At 60.3% G+C, this 15,522-nt stretch overlaps 1 protein-coding gene and 1 long non-coding RNA gene across 5 annotated transcripts in view; one reads left to right on the forward strand and one right to left on the reverse strand.

Moving 5' to 3' along the window:
- The window catches only part of MYH7B (myosin heavy chain 7B), a 41,845-nt gene that overhangs the window by 25,136 nt on the left and 1,187 nt on the right, over window positions 1–15,522 (forward strand). For all 4 annotated transcript variants that reach the window (XM_082746151.1, XM_082746150.1, XM_082746153.1 and 1 more), the window contains 28 exons: window positions 778–876; window positions 1,393–1,496; window positions 1,612–1,750; window positions 2,027–2,145; window positions 2,238–2,387; window positions 2,521–2,691; window positions 4,297–4,476; window positions 4,585–4,717; window positions 4,804–4,880; window positions 5,310–5,397; window positions 5,599–5,716; window positions 7,440–7,563; window positions 7,653–7,789; window positions 8,571–8,826; window positions 9,795–10,037; window positions 10,665–10,841; window positions 10,929–11,074; window positions 11,376–11,466; window positions 11,552–11,941; window positions 12,499–12,625; window positions 12,718–12,836; window positions 12,928–13,124; window positions 13,250–13,599; window positions 13,767–13,891; window positions 14,002–14,117; window positions 14,566–14,962; window positions 15,045–15,170; window positions 15,269–15,439. In XM_082746151.1, coding sequence (XP_082602277.1) covers window positions 778–876; window positions 1,393–1,496; window positions 1,612–1,750; window positions 2,027–2,145; window positions 2,238–2,387; window positions 2,521–2,691; window positions 4,297–4,476; window positions 4,585–4,717; window positions 4,804–4,880; window positions 5,310–5,397; window positions 5,599–5,716; window positions 7,440–7,563; window positions 7,653–7,789; window positions 8,571–8,826; window positions 9,795–10,037; window positions 10,665–10,841; window positions 10,929–11,074; window positions 11,376–11,466; window positions 11,552–11,941; window positions 12,499–12,625; window positions 12,718–12,836; window positions 12,928–13,124; window positions 13,250–13,599; window positions 13,767–13,891; window positions 14,002–14,117; window positions 14,566–14,962; window positions 15,045–15,170; window positions 15,269–15,439 — 4,670 coding nt within the window. The remainder of the gene's footprint in view (window positions 1–777; window positions 877–1,392; window positions 1,497–1,611; window positions 1,751–2,026; window positions 2,146–2,237; window positions 2,388–2,520; window positions 2,692–4,296; window positions 4,477–4,584; window positions 4,718–4,803; window positions 4,881–5,309; window positions 5,398–5,598; window positions 5,717–7,439; window positions 7,564–7,652; window positions 7,790–8,570; window positions 8,827–9,794; window positions 10,038–10,664; window positions 10,842–10,928; window positions 11,075–11,375; window positions 11,467–11,551; window positions 11,942–12,498; window positions 12,626–12,717; window positions 12,837–12,927; window positions 13,125–13,249; window positions 13,600–13,766; window positions 13,892–14,001; window positions 14,118–14,565; window positions 14,963–15,044; window positions 15,171–15,268; window positions 15,440–15,522) is intronic.
- On the reverse strand, window positions 8,072–9,795 carry LOC309872258. The gene is made up of 2 exons (XR_014315753.1): window positions 9,378–9,795; window positions 8,072–8,763 (listed from the first exon to the last, which is right to left on the reverse strand). It is a non-coding gene; the product is annotated as an uncharacterized lncRNA (long non-coding RNA).

The raw sequence follows: 15,522 nt of genomic DNA on the forward strand, positions 1-15,522 counted from the left end.
ATCATCCAGCCGGAGTGATCCTGTCTCAGATACTGATCTGATCACATCATATTTCTGCTTAAAATCCTTTTCCAGATTCCATTACCTTAAGATAGAGACCCAGTTCTTCACTGGGCCAGTCAGGATCCTTGTGACTGGGTTTTTACCGCACCTCAGTTCTTTCTCTGACCTCCAGTAGGGCGGGCCTGTACCCTCGACCTGCCCCAGTCTCATGTACACACAGAGTCCCTGTCCTGGAAGCCTCCACGCCCGCCTCTTAGGGGGTTGTTGCCCCTCCCACCTGACCCGCCCCGCTACTGGGACACCAGGTCCCTGGCTGCAGCAAGGCCCTGCACTGACCTTTCCCCACCTTGGGACACATGGCCAGACCCCGACGGATGAGCCACAGGCACAGGATGACCAAGGAATGGCGTCATTTGCTCCTTGACCGACCCCTTTGCAGACACGTGGGAGCTTAGCTCCATGTGTCACTGACACACCAGCTCTGCTCTGAAGGGAAGGAGCGTGGTTTGTGGATGAAGGGACGAAGCACAGATGAAAGACAAACATAGATAACCCCCACCCCCGACCCCTGCCAGACACACAGACCTATAGACGCACATTCCCACGCTGACACCCTTCAGTCCTTCAGTATCTGCAGGCTCGTGTGTGGACACAGCGCCTCTCGACTCACCCTTGACCCTCACTGGCACCTCCTCGCTGCCCCCCTCAGCTCTGCCGGGGTGTCCCATTCTAGGGAGAAACGGGATGGTAGGCCGGTGCCCCTCTTTCTCCTAGATCTCCTGGAGAAGTCGCGAGTGATCTTCCAGCTGCCCGGGGAGCGAGGCTACCACGTCTACTACCAGATCCTCTCTGGGAAGAAGCCAGAGCTACAGGGTGAGAGGCAGGGGTGGATAGAGCGGGCGTCAGAGCCCACGAGGCAGCGTGGGACCGCCTTCCCCTCCCCCCAACTCCTTGGCTGGGACTTCTGGTTATTGTTGAGTTCTCTCCTTCTCGTACTGGGAAACGGGCCCTTGGGTGTCATCACCCTGGTTGTCCCTTCTGCTATCCTGGGACTGGAGAGGCTTTGTCTAGCACCAAGGGGGGAGCAGTGGCTCCGTCTCGGCCCAGCTTCCCTTTCTCACAAACCCCAAAAGGGCAGAGTGTGGTCCTCCCAGTGTCCTAGCACGCCATGTGGAGCTAGGCCTGGACTCATTCCTCAGAGAACCATGAAGAAAGCAAAGCCATGGGCATGGGGGAGGGGGTGAGAAACTCAGCCACAGAGAAGTCCTGGGAGGGCCCCAGAGTCTCCTGCCAGGGTGGCCCCCAGGACCTTTTATGCAGGGATATGGGGGAGGAGACTAGCTGAGTGAACACGACCAAACCGCCAATGCTCCTCCCCGGGTCCCCCAGATATGCTGCTTCTGTCTATGAACCCCTACGACTACCACTTCTGCAGCCAGGGGGTCATCACTGTGGACAATATGGATGATGGGGAAGAGCTCATGGCCACTGACGTATGTCTGGGGTGGAGGGGGGCGGAGCGGGGGGCTGGGTGGAGATCGGGGCAGTCCTGGTGCCCTTCACTTGGTGGGCCCAGGCCTTCTCCGATCCTTCTGTCCCCTGCTATAGCATGCCATGGACATCCTGGGCTTCAGCGTGGATGAGAAGTGCGCCTGCTACAAGATCGTGGGGGCCCTCCTGCACTTTGGCAACATGAAGTTCAAGCAGAAACAGCGGGAGGAGCAGGCCGAGGCTGACGGCACTGAGAGTGAGGGATCCTGACTTGGCCATCAGCCTTGACCCTGATCCCTGTGTCTTATCCATGACCATCAACCCTAACCCTTGTCCACAACATTTGGCCTCAGTTTTACCTAGCCCTGGTTGTAACCCCTGACTTCTCAAGTCCCGACCCTCACCCTCCCGAGCCATATGGTTTGCCTGGCCCGAACTCCACCTCTCCTAACCCCAGGCAGAGGCTGGTAGAGCACCCAGGCGCCCATGTTCTTGGCCACCTCCTTCTTAACCCACCTGTGTGCCCTGCCAGGTGCTGACAAGGCTGCCTACCTGATGGGGGTCAGCAGTGGGGACCTCCTCAAGGGCCTTCTGCACCCCCGAGTGCGTGTAGGGAATGAGTATGTGACCAAGGGCCAGAGTGTGGAGCAGGTGAGTGGCTCACAGGCCAGGGTACCCCTGGGGACGGCTGGGGCAGGACCCCCTTCCTGTCGGGTCCCAGCCCAGGCTGTGCACACGTCCAGGTGGTGTTTGCTGTGGGGGCGCTGGCCAAGGCCACCTACGACCGGCTGTTCCGCTGGCTGGTATCGCGGATCAACCAGACCTTGGACACCAAGCTGCCCCGGCAGTTCTTCATTGGGGTCCTGGACATCGCGGGCTTCGAGATCTTTGAGGTGCACGCAGGGGCCCTGGGCTCTGTTTCCTGCAGGGCGGGGCACCCCGGGTGGGTGGGGGTGAAGTCGCATGCACCCTGGTCCTCTGCGGGTCCCCATGCCTGTCCACTGAGCCCAGCGCCGCCCCCCGCAGTTCAACAGCTTCGAGCAGCTGTGCATCAACTTCACCAACGAGAAGCTGCAGCAGTTCTTCAACCAGCACATGTTCGTGCTGGAGCAGGAGGAGTACAAGCGCGAGGGCATCGACTGGGTCTTCATCGACTTTGGCTTGGACCTGCAGCCCTGCATTGACCTCATTGAGAAGGTGGGGCGCAGGGCAAGGGGGTGTGGGTGTGGGGAGTGAGCGGGAACAAAGGCGTGCAGGCTGGTGAGCGAGCGTGGGCAAGCCTACACGTGCACGCGTGTGCGTCTGCGCAGTGACGTGAGCTTGTGTGTGGGGGTGCGGCTGTGACGTGTCTCCGTGTGTGTGTGTGTGTGTGTGTGTGCGTGCGCATGCGTGAATGGCAGTGTGCATCACCGTGAGGTTTGCTGGAGGCAGTGTGAGTGTGTGTTGGTGAACACGTGTGAGGGTTCACCCAGCACCGCTGACCATGGCCCCATGGGCACACACAGCTCTGCAGTTCCCGAGGAAATCCTGTGGGGTTCAGGTGGGGTAGGGTCTGTTCACTTCTTTTTTTTTTTTTTTTTTTTTAAGATTTTATATATTTATTTGATAGAGAGAGATCACAAGTAGGCAGAGAGGCAGGCAGAGAGAAAGGAGGAAGCAGGCTCCCTGCTGAGCAGAGAGCCCCATGTTAGGCTCCATCCCAGGACCCTGAGACCATGACCTGAGCCAAAGGCAGAGGCTTAACCCACTGAGCCCTGGTGCCCCGGGTCTGTTCACTTCTTCATTGGATTGGTTACACCTATTTCCCCATTGTACGAAGACCCGAAGAAAGAAAAATCAAAGAAAATTTGAAAGATCAGAAGTAAAGGGAAGAGAACGTTTCCCCCTAATCCTCTACCTCGTATAGCCTGTAGCTGGCACCTGGGTAAGCCTCCTCCAAACCCGTTATCCTGGGCGCACGTTCTCTTTTATAGACACGCACTCATTTCTCCTCTTACTTTTTCTCTGAAAATGCATTTTGAACATTGAATGTTGTTGAAAACCCCACAAGAGTTCGTGCAGCAGGTGGTTTTTTTTTTTTTTTTTTTTTTTTAAATTTATTTGTTTGACAGATAGAGATCACAGGTAGGCAGTGAGAGAGAGAGAGAGAGGAGGAAGCAGGCTCCCTGCCAAGCAGAAAGCCTGATATGGGGCTCGATCCCAGGACCCTGGGATCATGACCTGAGCCAAAGGCAGAGGCTTTAACCCACTGAGCCACCCAGGCGCCCCAGCAGGTGGTTTTTATGCGTTTCTGTGATCTCCTGCTTTGGCACATTTAGGGGGTCAGCGGTGTTTTTGCTTGAAATATTCATTCCCCACTTTGCAGGTTAGGAAATTGAGGCCCATTGCCCCCCCCACCCCCGCTAGTAAGTGAGGAAGCCAAAATTCCAACTGCTTTTTTAAAAATGGTGCTGTGTGTGTGTGAGAGAGAGTGTGTGCGCGACAGAGAGAGAGAGACCACAGGTGTCAGGGGGAGACCACAGACGTCGGGAGGTGAATGGCAGCAGTTTGAGTTTGTGCAGCTGTGAGTGAAGAGGACAGCCCAGAGTGTGACTCGTGCCCAGGGGGGCTGGCAGCCAAGCCACCAACTCCTCTTTTAGAAGACGGGACTCCTGGGCACCTGTGTGGTTTCTGTCCCTCCCAATAGGTGGTTGGGGCATCTGGGAAGGTTTCCAGAAGGAAGGGCTCTAGGATATGGGGATGTGGCCCAGCCAGGATGGGCTGGCCTGATGGCAGCCCTTCAAGCTTATTCCCTGTCCGCAGCCACTGGGCATCCTGTCCATCCTGGAGGAGGAATGCATGTTCCCCAAGGCCTCAGATGCCAGCTTCCGGGCTAAGCTCTACGATAATCATGCGGGGAAGTCACCCAATTTCCAGCAGCCACGGCCTGACAAGAAGCGCAAATACCAGGCCCACTTTGAGGTGGTCCACTATGCGGGCGTGGTAGGTGCCTGCTGGAATCCCAACGCTTGACCGCCCTCCTCCCTTCTCTCGGCTCTCTGTCCCTCACCCAGCGCTGCCTTTGCTCAGCACCTGTCCGCTCTCTGCCAGGTGCCTTACAGCATCGTGGGCTGGCTGGAGAAAAACAAGGACCCACTGAATGAGACGGTGGTCCCTATCTTCCAAAAGTCGCAAAACAAGCTCTTGGCTACCCTCTATGAGAATTATGCAGGCTCCTGCTCCAGTGAGTACAGAGGGCCAAGATCTTCATCCTGTAGGATACTCACAGAGTGGCGTCCCCTAGAGTGACTGGCCCCCTGTCTCTCCTAGCTGAGCCCCCCAAATCTGGGGTGAAAGAGAAGCGTAAGAAGGCAGCATCTTTCCAGACGGTGTCCCAGCTGCACAAGGTGAGGCCCAGGGTGGGCCCCCGTGCAGGTCCTCCCCTGCCAGCATTCACCCCCGTCCCTGGTCCCTGCTCGGTCCCCTGCACCCTGGGCGGGCGGCCGTTAAGACTTGCAGTGATGTTTAACTCCTCTCCACGTGAACATCACAGCAAGTCTGTGCTGCTTCCCGTCCCCACGCTGCCTGGGCAGGGAGCCGCGGGGTCTGTGGGAGGGAAGGGGATTGGGTGGGGTTGGGGTGTGAAGGCTTCGGTGACAGTGACAGGGACCCGGTCAAGCAGAAGAGGGAAGAGGGTCATAAGGATCGGAGTGAAAGGACCGATGTGCAGCGGCATGCTTAGATGCCGGCTCACCAGTCCTTAGCGGGCTGATCCGCTGTGGTTTCCAATTCTGCTTCTTGCCCCTCTTGTGCCTTCTCCCCTCTCCCACCGCCAGGAGAATCTCAACAAGCTGATGACCAACCTGCGGGCCACACAGCCCCACTTTGTCCGTTGCATTGTCCCCAATGAGAACAAGACCCCAGGTAGTCTCCCCAGGGCTGGGTTGGTGGGGTGGGACCATTGGAGGGAGGGGACAGGGCCGACCTGAGAAGCTGGGTCTTCCCTCTTCTTGGGGCCCACATGGTCCTGAAGAAAGCCCTTCTGCGGGCCGGTGGTCTTTCTCTGGGACATGAAGATGTGTCCGTTGACTTCTAACCTCTCCCTTGAACCCCCACCACGTCCAGGGGTCATGGATGCCTTCTTGGTACTACACCAGCTGCGCTGCAATGGGGTTCTGGAGGGGATCCGGATCTGTCGCCAGGGCTTCCCCAACAGGCTGCTCTATGCGGACTTCCGGCAGCGGTGGGTGTCTCCCTGCTGCCCGCCCCCCGCCCCCCAGGTCCTACGCAGCTCCCTTCCCCTTAGCTCTCCTCCAGGTGGAGGCAGCAGCCCGAGGGCACGGGAAGGGCGTACACTTAGAGCCAAAGGGATCAAGTTCGGAGGACTGAGATGCCAGGCACCGAGGGGGACACCAGGGACACCGGGACCGAGGAGGGGGTTGGGCAGAACTCTCAGGGCAGGTGCTGGTGGCTGAGGCAGCAGCAGGCTGGGGGAGTAGCCAGCAGGCTTGCCTTGAGTGTTTGCGGCACAGCCAGTGGCCAGTGGGCTGTGTTGGCGGGTTGAATAGGGAATAAGAAGGAGGATCCCAGGTTTGGGGCCAAGCCACCGGGGACTTGGTGGTTTACTGAGAGACCAAGACAGGGTTTTTTGATATTTTGGGGGATGGAGGGTAGTGGATTGAGATCCACTTTAAACAAGTCAAGCTTGAAACATCTTCAGCAGATACCTGAGGGGAAATGTCGAAGCGGGGTCCGGCAGAGCCGGGTGTGGATTTGGGGATTGAGTGAGGGTCCCCAGAGACTAGACTTTATGTAAAGCCAGTCAGCGCTCTTAGTTCCCCTTGGTTTTGAAAGTTTGAGTTTGTTAGGCTCTAGGTGTGCATAGTTCCCTCCCTGTCCCGAAGTCCCCAGGGTCACGACATACCCACGTGTGTTGACACGAAGACTGTGGGCACGCTGACATGCGTGCTGTCTCGTGTGTGCACACTGTCAGCCCCCCAATCCTCCACCCTTACTTTGTGAGTTTGTTAGTCCTTAGACAGAAAGTCTGCACCATGACTTCTCTTTTCTTTTAATTAAGATTTTTTTTAAGAGCAGCTTTAGATTCACAGCAACGTGGAGGGGAAGGTACCGAGATTTCCCATATACCTGTGCCCCCCACATGCACAGCCTCCCCCACGATCAGCATCCCTCACCGGAGTGGGACCTCTGTCACAGTGGATGTTCACATCGGGGTTTGCGCATGGTGTTGGGACACCATGTGGGTTCAGGTGTATAATGACGTGTGGCGTCACTCATTTTGTTAGTGCTGCAAAATATCCCAGAGCCTAGTGAGACGCGCTTTGTTCCTCAGTGTCCTTGGGAGGGAGCTTTCATGGTTCTCTGGCCTTCACAGCGTGGCCACAGCCACCGTGAACCCTTGCTCTAGAATCCTCTCCCTCAAATGTTCCTTCAGCTTTGATATACCTTTGTTGTATTTTTTTGCCTTCTATTTTAAAAAATGTTTTAATTTTTATATATTTGACAGAGAGAGACACAGAGAGGGAACACAAGCAGGAGGAATGGGAGAGGGAGAAGCAGGCTTCCCGCCGAGCAGGGAGCCCATTGCGGGCCTCTATCCCAGGACACTGGGATCATGACCTGAGCTGAAGGCAGACGCTTAACCGACTGAGCCACCCAGGAGCCCCTATTTTTTGCCTTCTAAAAAAAAAAAAAAGAAGAATTATAAAAAATTATAAGTTAAAATATTATGAAAGTGCTGCAGTTTCTTAACAAATGTAATGAAAAAATGCATTTAAACGCAGCCCAAGCTTTTTGAGCAGCACATGCTCAAGGCCCCCGGGCCGCCACGCTGCCCACCAGCTGGTTCGGTGGGGCAGTCTGCAGCCTCCTCACTGGCCCAGCGATGATTGTCCCTCCCTCCCCTGCCCCGCCCCCTCCTCACCAGCTCTTCCTTGCTCCCCCAGGTACCGTATCCTGAACCCCGCTGCCATCCCAGACGACACCTTCGTGGACAGCAGGAAGGCCACAGAGAAGCTCCTGGGCTCCCTGGACATTGACCACACGCAGTACCAGTTTGGTCACACCAAGGTCAGGGCACCCAGGATGCAGGGTGGTCACAGGGGATGGACAACACGCAGGCGCTTGGGGTTCCACCTGGTGCCTCCCCCTACCCCCAGGTGTTCTTCAAAGCTGGGCTTCTCGGGGTCCTGGAGGAGCTTCGTGACCAGCGTCTGGCCAAGGTTCTGACGCTGCTGCAGGCCCGGAGTCGGGGCCGTCTCATGCGCCTGGAGTACCAGCGCCTGCTGGGCGGCAGGTGTGCGGGGGTGGGGGGGAGGTGGGCAAGAGCTGGCTGGGGAGGGGGTGGGACCCCCAGGCTCTCCATGGTGCATGCCAGTATGTCGCATGGGTCAGCTTAGTTGGCCCCTGGGGCTAGTTGGGTGGCTCTGAGGGGCAGGTTCTGTGTTGTGCTCCTCAACTGTCCATCTCCATTTCTTCACCTCAAAAATTGGGGTAAGAGCACCTTTCCCTGCGCTGCAGGCTACCGGGAGTGTGGCCCAGACAGGTAATAATGACAACTGGTGTTTTTCAACACTCTAGAAGTGCCAGCCCCAGGCAGAGGCTTTATTTGCATAATCTTGGTTAAGGTGTGTGACAGTCCCCTGAGGTGGGTGCTGTGATGATCTCCAGCCCCAGGAGGGCCACCATATGAGGCGGAGACCCCATCACAGCTGGTCAGCAGGGGGGCAGGGCGACTAACGTGGAGTGAGAGCCCTGTGTAGTCCGACCCCAGAGCCCAGAGCATAGCAGGATCCACTCCTAGTGTCTTTAGGACACTTGCAAGGGCCGCCGGGATAGTTAGGGCTTGTGAACCCCTACCCTGGAGGCAGCCCCGTTGGTCCCTGGACCTCTTTGTCCAGCTCACCTAGAAAGCAGAGGCATCAGACCAACCTACAGGGCTGCCGGGAAGGTGAAAGGAGATCACCCTGAGAGTGTGTAGTGCCGAGCCTCGCCCAGGGCCCCAGACCATCCGGGCTGTCACTGAGAGGGCAGCACTGAGCCTCCCGGCCCCCTGTGGCTTCCCTCCCCCCATCCAGGGACGCCCTGTTCACCATCCAGTGGAATATCCGTGCCTTCAACGCTGTCAAGAACTGGTCCTGGATGAAGCTCTTCTTCAAGATGAAGCCGCTGCTGCGCTCAGCACAGGCCGAGGAGGAGCTGGCCGCCCTGCGGGCCGAGCTGCGGGGGCTCCGCGGGGCTCTGGCTGCTGCCGAGGCCAAGCGCCAGGAGCTGGAGGAGACCCACGTCAGTGTCACCCAGGAGAAGAATGACCTGGCCCTGCAGCTGCAGGCAGTGAGTGGGGGAAGGGAAGGGGGGTTTCTCTTGGTGACCCGTGCCCCCCAACCCCCGGCACCCCAGAAAACAGACTGCTTTGAGGAAACCCAACCCCACCATGCTCCCTCCCTCTGGGCCGGGGTGGACCTGGTGTGCCCCAGGTGCTCAGGATCTGGATCTTTCTTCCCAGTCCCAGATGTGCCGTGACAGGAGGCCTGTGGGCTCATGTCCGTGCTAGGCTTCCCCACCCTCCGAGTCCGTCTGTCCACACGTCCTGATGCTCCCACCTCCCGCTGCCTGGGCTTCCTGCTAAACCCGCAGTTGAGCCCCATCTCCCCAGCCCACCCTCCTTTGCCCTCCTGGAGACACACCTCTGCCCCCTTCCCCTGGGACCCCAGGTGGCAAGTAACAGTAATGGCCAGAGGGCAGGGATCAAGGGTCTGGAATCTTTCCAAGTCCAAAGAGGCATTCGTTCCTTCCCCGAACACTGAGTGTCCCCTGTGCACCAGCCCCCATGGTAGCTCTGGTGACGCGTTGGTGGGAGGACAGGGTGTGGTCACCAGACTCACCTGCTGGTGCCGAGACTGTCAGGCAGCCAGGTGGTGAGGAGCCGGCGAGGTGGGAGAGAGGAGCCCAGCCGAGCCGGGGCACTGCTGCCCGTCCTCCCAGAAGGCCTCAGCCTGGAACTTCTCTCCTCGAGCCTGTTCGGGTGTCACTCTGGGTTGCCCCCTGCCTGTCTGATGCTCCCCTCTGGATGTTTCTGCTTCAGCTCCTGCCTCTCTTCCTGAGCCCTCATTCCATCACACCTGAGCCCCTTCAGGGCCCCGAGCAGGTGGTTTAGGAGCATTCCTGGTCCCCAGAGCCCAGCTGGGCATGGGGGTCAGGACTTAGCGTGGACATGAGAAGTTTCTTCAGGGCCTAGCCTGGTCTCCCTTGGCTGATTTAGCCGGCCCTGGCTCTGCCCCATTCCCCATGACCCTCTCCAGGAGCAAGAAAACTTGGCGGACGCGGAGGAGCGCTGCCACCTGCTGATCAAGTCCAAGGTGCAGCTCGAGGCGAAGGTGAAGGAGCTGAGCGAGAGGCTGGAGGACGAGGAGGAGGTGAACGCCGACCTGGCCGCCCGCCGGCGCAAGCTGGAAGACGAGTGCACAGAGCTCAAAAAGGACATTGATGACCTGGAGCTGACATTGGCCAAGGCCGAGAAGGAGAAGCAAGCCACGGAGAACAAGGTGTGGGCCCGGCCGGCCGTGGGGCCACGCAGCTGCTGCTCTCCCTCCGGGCTCTAGGACACCCCTGCTGGGTGGCCGAGGGCGGGTCCCCTCCTCTCTGTGGGCTTCAGTTTGCTCATCTGTCAAATGGGGTCAAGAACAGCATTTACCTGGTTGGGTGGTTGAGGAGTCAGCGTGAGTAGCTCCCGCGGGCGCTCAGCGCAGGGCCTAGGTGCTCAGCAGCTGTTAGCACCAGGCATCCGCCCAGGACCGTGGCCTCTTGAGGGCAGAAGGCCCATTGCCCAGCTCTGCGTGCCCCACCTGCCACTGCGTGCCTTCTGCCATCAGGCCCTCCCACAGCCCCACACAGTTCGTGGGAGCGGGAGCGTGGACGCTTTTACACAGGGAGGGAGGCAGGCGCGGGGTCGGGTGCCTGCCTGGGTGCTCACGGCGGGGCGCGAGGGAGCCAGGATCACCTGGACCCCCTGTTACAGTGAAGGAAACTGGCGTCTACTGAGAACTGAGGCTGAGTGGACTGACTTGACCAAGGCCCCCTAGCTGGAAGAGCCGGTCATTGTGACCTGGAGGGTGGCTTCTCGGACCAGAGTGTGGGGGGGCGTCCTCATGGTGACCCCACCACTGGCACAGGTGAAGAACCTGACAGAAGAGATGGCAGCCCTGGACGAGTCGGTGGCCCGACTCACGAAGGAGAAGAAGGCGTTGCAGGAGGCCCACCAGCAGGCCCTGGGCGACCTGCAGGCCGAGGAGGACCGTGTGAGCGCTCTGGCCAAGGCCAAGCTCCGGCTGGAGCAGCAAGTGGAAGATGTGAGTCCTGGCTCCAGCAGAGGCCAGCGGGGGTCGGGGGCGCGGCAGCTGGGCCTGGCAGCTGAACCTGCCCCCCCCACCCCCCAGTTGGAGTGCTCCCTGGAGCAAGAGAAGAAGCTGCGCATGGACACAGAGCGGGCGAGGCGCAAGCTCGAGGGTGACCTCAAGCTGACGCAGGAGTCAGTGACGGACGCCGCCCAGGACAAGCAGCAGCTGGAGGAGAAGCTCAAGAAGTAGGCATGCGGTGGGCAGCCGACCTGAGCCCCTGGCCAGCAGGCGGCATCGCTGCAGAAGTTGAGCGTGGAGGACTGAGATGGGGGTCGCTAGGGTGCAGGCAGAGTGTCCTGCCTTCCTTGGACCAAGGGCCCAGGCCAGGGTCAGGGCTGGGGGGGTAGAGAGGGACCATGGGGTGGGGGCGGTCCCTTAGGGCTGGGTGCCTCGGGCAGGGAGCTGGGAGACTGGAGGGCGGGGCACCTCCAGGCTGGTCAGTGGCAGTCCAGCCCTGACCTGGCTCATGCTCCACACCACCCCCAGGAAGGACTCGGAGCTGAGTCAGCTGAACCTGCGGGTAGAGGATGAGCAGCTCCTCGGGGCACAGCTACAGAAGAAGATCAAGGAACTGCAGGTGTGTGGGTCACGGGGTGGGGTGTGGGTAGGGCCAGGACTAGTGTGCTCGGAGGAGGTGCCAGCTGCTGTGTGCCTGTCCCCAGGCTCGGGCAGAGGAGCTGGAAGAGGAGCTGGAGGCAGAGCGGGCGGCCCGGGCCCGCGTGGAGAAACAGCGGGCAGAGGCGGCCCGGGAGCTGGAGGAGCTGAGCGAGCGGCTGGAGGAGGCCGGCGGGGCGTCGGCGGGGCAGCGGGAGGGGTGCCGCAAGCGCGAGGCCGAGCTGGGCCGGCTGCGGCGGGAACTGGAGGAGGCGGCGCTGCGGCACGAGGCCACCGTGGCTGCCCTGCGCCGCAAGCAGGCCGAGAGCACTGCCGAGCTGGGCGAGCAGGTGGACAGTCTGCAGCGCGTGCGGCAGAAGCTGGAAAAGGAGAAGAGCGAGCTGCGCATGGAGGTGGATGATCTGGGCGCCAATGTGGAGACTCTGGCCCGCAGCAAGGTGTCTGCCCCCTTACTGACCCCCCTGAGCTCGGATCCCACACCCATCTCTAGGCCTGACCCTGTACCTGAACCTGACCCCTGACCTATATTCACCTGTCATTCAGCCCCAACCCCACACCTGTCCTGACCTCAAACCTTGACTCCTACTAAACTCTGTGCCCTGACTAGGTCATTTTTGACCCAGCATCTAATTTTAACATCTTGGTCCCTGATCTCTATCCTGACTGTTCCTCTCCTGAACCCCAGCATCCAACCTTGGCCCTTGACCTTTGTACCACCAGTCCTGACAGCTGACCTCTGACCAGTCTGCAGCTGACTTCGGGCTCTAGTATCCTAACCTCACCCTGGCCCTCTCACTTCTGACACCTATCTTTTAAAAAACGGTCCAGCAGTAGAATCTCTTGACGTTGAACTTGGGGCTCTGCTTTCCCTTTGTTTCCTGAGCCCACATCTAGCCTTTTAGTTCACAACCCCAGTGTCCCAGCCTCTGGCTGGCAGCCCCAGCCACTGCCTTGTGATTGACAAACTTGTTCTGACTCTTGACCCTGATCCCAGGCCAGTGCAGAGAAGCTTTGCCGCACCTATGAGGATCAGCTGAGTGAGGCCAAGATCAAGGTGGAGGAGCTGCAGCGGCAGCTGGCAGATGCGAGCACTCAGCGTGGGAGGCTGCAGACTGAGAGCGGTGAGGCCAGGGGCTCAGCTGGGCCACCCAGGGGCCTTGGTGCCACGCCTCGAGGGCCTGCCTGACCTGCTGGCTCACCCCTTGGCCTGCAGGGGAGCTGAGCCGCCTGCTTGAGGAGAAGGAGTCTCTGATTAGCCAGCTGAGCCGGGGCAAGGCCTCGGCCACCCAGAGCCTGGAGGAACTGCGGAGGCAGCTGGAGGAGGAGAGCAAGGTGGTCTGGCCGCTGGCCACCCCAGAGTGGGCAGGGTAGGCCCTGTGGCCGCCGGCCCAGTCCCGTGCTGAAGTTCCTGCGGTCCCTGCAGGCCAAGAGTGCGCTGGCCCATGCCGTACAGGCTTTGCGGCACGACTGTGACCTCTTGCGGGAGCAGCATGAGGAGGAAGTAGAGGCCCAGGCCGAGCTGCAGCGGCTGCTGTCCAAGGCCAATGCTGAGGTGGCCCAGTGGAGGAGCAAGTACGAGGCAGATGCCATCCAGAGGACCGAGGAGTTGGAGGAGGCCAAGTGAGTACCTTACTCACCGGGCCGTCACCGTGTAGAGGTGGTGTCCGAGCCTCTGAGCCATCAGGGGGCGAGGGGAGACGGGGCACTGTTAAGCCGGCCTCCCACTGTCTGCTTCCATTGCCTAGAAAGAAGCTGGCCCTGCGGCTGCAGGAAGCAGAGGAGGGAGTGGAGGCTGCTCACGCCAAGTGCTCCTCCCTGGAGAAGGCCAAGCTGCGACTGCAGACGGAGTCAGAGGACGTGACCCTAGAGCTGGAACGGGCCACCTCAGCGGCGGCCGCGCTGGACAAGAAGCAGCGGCATTTGGAGCGGGCGCTGGAGGAGCGGCGGCGGCAGGAGGAGGAGATGCAGCGGGAGCTGGAGGCTGCCCAGAGGGAGGCCCGCAGCCTGGGCACTGAGCTCTTCCGGCTGCGACACAGCCACGAGGAGGCGCTCGAGGCCCTGGAGACGCTTAAGCGGGAGAACAAGAACCTGCAGGGTATGCTCCACCCCGGGGTCATAGAAGTGCCGTGGGGTCAGCAGGAGCCCCTTGAAGTCATTGAGGGTACCCTGGTGGGGTCCCCCTGGAGTTACAAGTGAATGAAATGACCTGGGTTAGAGCAGAAGGCATGGGGGCGGCCCTTCAGTGTCCTGTTTCCTCTGCAGAGGAGATCAGTGACCTCACAGACCAGGTCAGCCTTAGCGGGAAGAGCATCCAGGAACTGGAGAAAGCCAAAAAGGCTCTGGAAGGGGAGAAGAGTGAGCTCCAGGCCGCACTGGAGGAGGCTGAGGTCAGGGGCTGACCACAGGGCCGGGGTGGGCACCGCCCTGCTCCTGGGCCTCTGTTCTCCGGTAACATGCTTGTGGCCCCTGTGCCCATACTGCCTGCTCTGCGCTCCAGGGAGCCCTGGAGCTGGAGGAGACCAAGACTCTGAGGATCCAGCTGGAGCTGTCCCAGGTCAAGGCTGAGGTGGACCGGAAACTGGCTGAGAAGGATGAGGAATGCACTAACTTGAGGTAGGGGGCCTAAAGTCATCCCTGCCCACCCAACCTGCGTGCCACCTCCCATCCACTCCTCTGGAGGCTGCCATCCCTCCAGTCTTGGCCACCTGCGGGCAGGAGAAAGGCAGGCAGAGTTTGCCAGGCTTACCCCTGCCCTAGAGCTCTGTCAAGGTCAGGACCATTGTCCCCAGTCTAGAGGTGAACTTCAGAGACTAAAAGACTTGCTCAGGGCTACAAGGTGCAGGTAGAGCCAGGATTCAGCCCCATCTGTCTGGAGCCTTGGTTTTGCCCGTGAACTTGCTCTGAGGGATAACAGGCAGTCGCAAGGGGCTTGAAACCCGGGAGGGACGATTCATTTGTTCCCACAATGGGTTTGTGTGTGCGGCATTCCTTGGGCGCAAGAGCAGGTCCAGTGCCTGCGCCCACCCCCTTCTCCTGTGCCTCTCCTCCCCTCTTCCCACAGGCGGAACCACCAGCGGGCCGTGGAGTCCCTGCAGGCCTCCCTGGATGCAGAGACAAGGGCCCGCAACGAGGCGCTGCGGCTCAAGAAGAAGATGGAGGGTGACCTCAACGACCTCGAGCTGCAGCTGGGCCATGCCACCCGCCAGGCCATGGAGGCGCAGGCAGCCACGCGGCTGCTGCAGGCCCAGCTCAAGGAGGAGCAGGCAGGGAGAGACGAGGAGCAGCGGCTGGCGGCAGAGCTCCGAGAGCAGGCGCAGGCTCTGGAGCGGCGGGCTGCGCTGCTGGCCGCGGAGCTGGAGGAGCTGCGGGCCGCACTGGAGCAGGGCGAGCGCAGCCGGCGACTGGCGGAGCAGGAGCTGCTCGAGGCCACCGAGCGCCTTAATCTCCTACACTCACAGGTGGGGACAGGAGGGGCCCAGGGAGGCTTAGGGCGCCAGCCAGCAGGCCCCCCACCCTGAGGCTCTGCTTCTCCTTCCTCAGAACACAGGCCTCCTGAACCAGAAGAAGAAGCTAGAAGTGGATCTGACCCAGCTGAGCGGGGAGGTGGAGGAGGCTGCCCAGGAGAGGCGGGAAGCCGAGGAGAAGGCCAAAAAGGCCATCACCGATGTGAGGCTGGGCTGGGGCCATGGGAGGCCCGGATCGGAGCTCCAAAGGACTTTCGCCTGCTGACCATGCCCTCCCCCCGCACCCCATTCCACCGACAGGCGGCCATGATGGCTGAGGAGCTGAAAAAGGAGCAGGACACGAGTGCACACCTGGAAAGGATGAAGAAGACGCTGGAGCAGACGGTGCGGGAGCTCCAGGCCCGGCTTGAGGAGGCCGAGCAAGCTGCCCTCCGTGGTGGGAAGAAGCAGGTGCAGAAGCTGGAGGCCAAGGTTCGTGCGACCCTTCCAGTCCTTTCCCTGGCAGGGCGGGCCAGCCCGATGGCAGGCTCCGGGCAGCAGGCCCCGGGCAGCAG

The sequence above is a fragment of the Mustela nivalis genome (genome assembly GCF_964662115.1).
Source record: "Mustela nivalis genome assembly, chromosome: 8".
Lineage (NCBI taxonomy): Eukaryota > Metazoa > Chordata > Mammalia > Carnivora > Mustelidae > Mustela > Mustela nivalis.